The sequence below is a fragment of the Macrobrachium nipponense genome, chromosome 38, assembly GCF_015104395.2.
Source record: "Macrobrachium nipponense isolate FS-2020 chromosome 38, ASM1510439v2, whole genome shotgun sequence".
In the NCBI taxonomy this organism is placed as follows: Eukaryota; Metazoa; Arthropoda; class Malacostraca; order Decapoda; family Palaemonidae; genus Macrobrachium; species Macrobrachium nipponense.
This window is the reverse complement of record NC_061098.1, coordinates 5,706,670-5,713,056: the sequence shown is the minus strand read 5'-3', so window position 1 is coordinate 5,713,056 and position 6,387 is coordinate 5,706,670. Positions and strand designations below refer to the sequence as shown.

Genomic DNA, 6,387 nt, shown 5'->3' with positions numbered 1-6,387 from the left:
CATGGTGGACTGATATACTTCATTTGACATCGTGTTTTAATATTCTGGGTTTGGGTGTGAATAGCTACATTTTTCTAGCTTATCACACCCTCTCTTCCCACTAGGTCTACCTCCCAGGAGGTACCACCAGAGAGCAAGATGGTGGAGTTATCATCTTTTCCACCATACAAGATAGGCAGATGAAGGGACAATGATGTTTGTGAAGTATAATAAAAAAGGATCTATATTCAAAACACCGAAACTTATTCCAAATAAATTTTATTTGTAGCCTTGCTACACACACACGCACACACACATATATTACTGGAAATGTCCAATAGAAAATTTAATTAAATGTTCATAATTGCTTTATTCCAAATTGGAGACAGTTGTTTATTGCTTGACAAAAAAAGAAAAAAGAAAAAAAAGAAAAAAAAATGACAAAGGCTATTGTAACAATAAATGAGGTAGCTATTCCAAAATACAGACCTCCCATTTTTCAAAAAGTAGTACAGTTCACTTCCTTATCTGTATCCTAAGGAACCCTAAGAATAATAATAATTCTTTGCACTTAAAGCAAAATAATACATTTCAGTAATAAAACCGATAACTTATCTCCGCTCACGATAGCGACGCTCACGACTTCTTTCCTCTTTCGATCGCGAAAAGTTCTTTGAAGAAATTCGTCCACACTGCGATCATAAGGCTGTAAAAGAATAAAATGAAAATGAAACCGCTTCCTTATCTGTAACCTTGTTAAATATACACACACACAAAAAAAGCAACAAGGTTACTAGTATATCTTGGTGCCATTATCCTTTCAGCATAACAAAAAAATAAAAAAAAAAAAAAAAAAAAAAACATTCACTTACATCAGCAGATGGTCTTTTTTCAGAACGTGATCGAGAAGATGATGGATATTCAGGTAATGGAGGTCCATCATAATATCTTGGTGGACCAATTGGATCAAATGGAGGCTGTAAAGATCATTTAATTTAAATCAAGACAGAAATGGGCCCAATTTACAATAATCATCATCACAGACTCGCACTCAAAAGTGTCTCAAAGCTTCAATGAAAGAAAATTCATTATCCTATACCTTTTAAATTATTTTGAATCATCCACTGTATCTATTGAGTAACTTTTACTATCATTTATTTCTTATCAATAATATATATGAAAACTCATACTTGAAAAAGCCACTTTAATTAATTCATGAACTCAGTAATGCTAACATAATAGAATATGAAATATACAAATATGTCCATGCATATACTAATATCCATGTGTATGCTTATTCATTCTTACCGGAGGCGGAAACGCCATAGGAGGTAGATTACTGGGAGCTCGTGTGTGAAATTCTCGCATTTCTCTCATGAAATCTTGATATGTCTGCAAAAAAAGCAAATCACAAACAATAAAACTTACTTTTATAGGTATAAATTCTTATAAATTACGTACTCTGCTCGATCAGTACTATGTATCCAATTTTCCCACGAATATATAATATATATATATGATATATATATATATATATATATATATATATATATATATATATATATATATATTATATATATATATATATATATAATATATATATATAATTAAAAAAACAATTAACGAAGTAATGAAAGAGTAAGATTATAATCCTAAGTAGTAATGATATAGCCAATACACCATCTGCCTGCCAGGCTATACAAAATCAGTGGAGAGTAAAGACACATTCCACAGAAAAAGTAGAATGAATGAGTAAAAATGTTTACTAAATATTAGTGCCAATACCTATGCTTTTGCAATATATTGTAGCTGAAGTAGTAATGATGTTTCAAGTGAAGAATACTCATCTGAACTGAATACAGCACTCAGTACTGCAACTGTTTTATTTATTAATGACCTTATACCTGACTGACACCTCACCATAACAGTAATACAATATACTATGTAGGTGATTTCCACCAATATGTATGTACAAGCAAAGTTGCAAGAAGCCAAAGACACTCTCAACCTTAGTAATTTCTAATCTAACTTTCAACGCATGGTGTAAGAACTCGCAATGCCTCAATACTCACCATCTTATGACTACTGTTACCATTGTATGAACTTTCTCGACGTTGTACAGTTCGGTACTGTGGTGATCTTTCCCTTGCCCTTTCACGTGTGTATGTGGCTGGAAAAAAGGTAATTTCATGTACAAACTCTTATCAAACAATAAATTTGAGCATCATTACCATTTAGTATACTAATGATCAAACATGAGGAAATATTAAAACAAAATTAAAACTACAGTTGGGCCCCCCGATTCGCGGTCTCATACATTCGCAGAATTCTCTGTGGAACATATCCACCCATTATTCGTGGGAACTTTGCGTATTCGCGGTATTTTTCAATGAGGAATATCCACATATTCCTGTTTTTTTTTTTTTTTTTTCCATCATAAAATGCACTTTTTATGAAAAAACTATTTAAAAAAACTAGGTATAAACATTTTGAGAGGGTTTTTTTTTCTCGAATTTTAACTAACATAAAAGGCTTCGTGTGGTGTTCTTTACGTTGCATGAAACCAGTGGTTATTCAGGCAACGGGACCAACGGTTTGACGTGACTTCCGAACCACGTTGAGAGTGAACTTCTATCACCAGAAATACACATCTCTCACTCCTCAATGGAATGGCTGAGAATCGAACTCGCGACCACCGAGGTGGGACACCAAACACCATACCAACCACGCAACCAGGCAATTTTAAGCACTTTTATAGATAGGGGTTCTAACTATTCGCAGGGGGGGTGGGGTACACATTCCCAGCGAATACGGGGGGACCACTGTATATTGAAAAATGAGACATATGCAGTACAAGGGACAGAAAAATACTCTTATTGAATTATCTTCATTTGACACAAAAATTACATGACCAACATTTTGACAGGGATTTTAAGAGCCTGTATAAACAAATTGTAACATGAAATACAGAAGCTAAAAAAAAAATGTATCCCAATTAAAATCAATGCTTACAAATTTATGGATACAGTGACGAAACCAGTTTTATATAAAAATATTTTCTAAATACTCCTTTGGTTTAATGCTTTCTCTGATATTTTAGGGTTGAATGTGATAAAATTAGAATTAATAAATGATTGCATCTGATGAAATGGTTATTCTCAGGGGTACTGAAACAAACATGAGTAAAAGGTATGACTATAGTAGTATGAACTACAGAACAGTACTTTGAACTCTTTACTGACAGCATACATGAAGACAATCTATATTACAGCTTCATTTCTGTATCCCTTAGTTTCTTAACAAATGTAAAACAAAGAACAAATAAAAAGGGTTGGACACTCACTGATAAACTTACTTGGCTTCTCCGTTCTTCCTCTTACATTCTGTGGTCCTCTCAACCGTTTTACTCTTGGCCCAAAATCTTCACCTTCGTATCTGCGCCGTCTACTTCCTCCTCGACTGTTTAAGAGGAAAGGAAGGGGAAAAGTATAGAATCTAAAACCAGTGTTAATGTAGACATCAATTACAGTAAATACAAGAAAACTAAAAAAATATATATATTGCTTATATATAAGGGAAATCAGAGTTCACTACAAGTACTACTAGCTTATTAAAATAACACATTCTTGTTAGTAAACAAACTGCCTAGATAACTGAAAAGTGATTCTGGGCCCAAAGAGGAGGGGGAGGGGGTGAAGAAAAATTTTTTGGTCTTAGCAAAATTACAGAAGAAGCAACACATCATACTCAAAAGTAATCCCCATTAACTTATGAAGTTCCAAAAACCTCTGTCGAACAAAGTACCGCACAACTACTCCTTCCTGTGAACAGAACCTAACAGAGATTTTGTAAAGGTAGTATTACAGAAGTACATATCATATCAAAAGCAACCATAATAATCTACTTCTACAATGCATACAACAAAACATGACATGAACTGGCAAGCTGTAGAATATATCTTACCAAGCCAATGACTACAATTGTCTTGAAAAAGTTCCCAACTCAGTTTAATTAACCTCACTGAACTATATTCTGTTTTACTGAAACTAAGAGACCTATTATAGGCTGTCACTCTTCAAAGCATTCAGAAAGACTCAAGTATTGTTGTTGTCTGTATGTTCCACCCAAAATGATACAGAATTTAATATTAAAATCTTAAAAATAAAGTTATCCTAAAATAAATTTATACTCCACATGATAAAAAAACTATGAAACACACACACACACACACACACTCACACAATTACTAGAGAAACATGGTATGAGAACTAAACAAGTGCCTCTAGTGAAACTTGCCAAATGTATGGACATTTTTCATTGCATACTAATGATCCTTTGACATACACCCTAACTATGACAAGAAGTTATTTGAGAGCATGCACCATTCATCAAAACTGATTAAGCGTTACCATATATGATACAAAACAAGGTGAGTGTGTAGGGAAACTAAGCACAGTTTGTATATATGCAATTCTTTGTGACACACTGAATATACGTATGTATAGTATTACGGCAGTCCCTGGTTGTTGGTGGAGGTTCCTTTCTAGGCGGGGTGCTGATAAGCGGAAACCACCATTAACCGAAACTTGGCAATTTATGGAGCTTATGGCACCAATAACTGGTTAATGGTGCCTCTGTGAAGTATGTTATGGCACCATAATTCTATTTTCGGCACCTTATGGCGCAATAACTGGAAACATGGCAGTCATGGCGCCATAAATTGCGATTTTATGTGGTAGGCAAGTGCCATAAAACGGATCACCATAACCAAGTCCGCCGATAACCGGGGACTGCCTTTTTGTAAAATTAAAAACCTAAATATGTAAGGATTTTATACTTTACACTTTAAATTACACCAATCCTGAATAAATACAATTGTACAACTTAATTCAAATGTGGTGGAATTCCAATGAAGTTTATAAAGAATTCATTCTTTTTATCAATTAGATACAAAACCTGCCTTATATTAAGAAAACTACCAAGCTAGGAAAGAGACAAAGAATGTTAACTATGGATGAGATCAACAAGTGACAATTTACTACTGATCCTGACAAGAATAATATGAGCCTGAAAATAACAAAAGGTGTCATTGGTAATAGTCCTGGGCAAACTTAATATTGTGCTGATGTTTTTGAGGTAGCCACAGCAAAAGTAGACAAGCTGTTTCTCAAACAAAACAAATTAGGTTTAGGCTGCTTATAGAGCCTCTTCTAAGTTCTACCAAATAGGCATGATCATGTTGGAATGAATGACAGAATTTCATAGAAATGTAATGGCAAAAAAAAAGAAAATAATAATAAATAATGCTATGCATATTCCTGACACTTTCTTTGCATGTATTTTTCCTGACAATTCAAGATTTTAGTAACCAAATGCTTGCAGCTACTTACAGCTTCACACCAAGAAAGCAACTCAAAACAGCATCTTCAAATCAAATCACAACTTATTGATTCAGCTACAGCTGTTACAATGTCAGTACAGTATTTATGGTAGAACAACACAGAAATCACTAAAATCCCTACCAGATTAGGCACTGTTGATTGCCGTATTATGGCTGAAAATGTTGACCATGATGTAACTGTTTTCATGGGAAGAAGCTTTGAAACATTAACACACATTTCTTGATCTGAATAAGTCATCATGCTTGTACAACAAACTTAATTATTTGAATTTAGAGACCATTACTGTGTGAATACCCTGGAAATTAAAGGTCTAGTTTATACATAATCATATAACTATTCTGTTCTCTTTCTTAACCTAGGAGAGGTACGTAGTTAAAACTGCACAAAAACCCTACACACACAGAGTATCAGACTCTCATCATTACTGGATTGTCAGGTTTTCTTATTATGGTAAATTTCACTTCAAGGCTTTTCTCCACTTCTCCAGCTTCCCACCAACTGCCATCCTTCTGCTTACAGTGTACAATATACACAACATGAACTTATTGTTCCGCTTCATTTCTCTTCACAGTATCAAACGACTTTTCTACCTGTGAACACCATCTTTCTCAATTACTTCTCCATATAATTTTCTAAGACATTCAAGTCACCTTGTAAAAATTTAGCTGCTTGCTAAAGGAATGAACACCTTATTTGCATTCATTACGCCAATCTTTTGCTGCCTTTCCTCAACTTTAGCTATTGCATTCTAATATACTGTTAGTGATGCGTAACCATTTCCCCTTTCTATGGCAACATTGTAGGACCTCTAAAACTTCTGGTAACTAACAAATCCTTCAAAAGGTTTCCATAAATAAAGCACTCTCCAATTACCAATTTTCCATAGATCCCACAGACTGATCACAAACTTACTTAATTCATGTACGTACACTCTTTTTGGGTCTCAGCCCGTATTAATTCTCCTTTTAGCAGTTTTTCGAAGTATGTACTGTTTCTATCATACGTA

At 34.1% G+C, this 6,387-nt stretch overlaps 1 protein-coding gene across 1 annotated transcript; it reads right to left on the bottom strand.

Annotated features, from left to right (window-relative positions):
* Window positions 1-550: 550 nt before the first annotated feature.
* Window positions 551-4,476, bottom strand: LOC135209506 (uncharacterized). Its single transcript, XM_064242160.1, has 5 exons — window positions 3,323-4,476; window positions 2,052-2,149; window positions 1,288-1,371; window positions 852-956; window positions 551-685 (listed from the first exon to the last, which is right to left on the bottom strand). Exons 2-5 carry the CDS (start codon window positions 2,052-2,054, stop codon window positions 551-553), a joined length of 327 nt encoding a protein of 108 aa, XP_064098230.1. The 5' UTR covers window positions 2,055-2,149; window positions 3,323-4,476.
* Window positions 4,477-6,387: the final 1,911 nt, after the last annotated feature.

Excerpts from the sequence above, each read along its gene's own strand:
- LOC135209506 (XM_064242160.1), bottom strand. Across the intron at positions 957-1,287 it reads CTATGGCGTTTCCGCCTCCG|CCTCCATTTGATCCAATTGG; the intron begins GTAAGAATGAAT and ends TGATCTTTACAG. Across the intron at positions 686-851 it reads AAAAAAGACCATCTGCTGAT|CCTTATGATCGCAGTGTGGA; the intron begins GTAAGTGAATGT and ends ATTCTTTTACAG.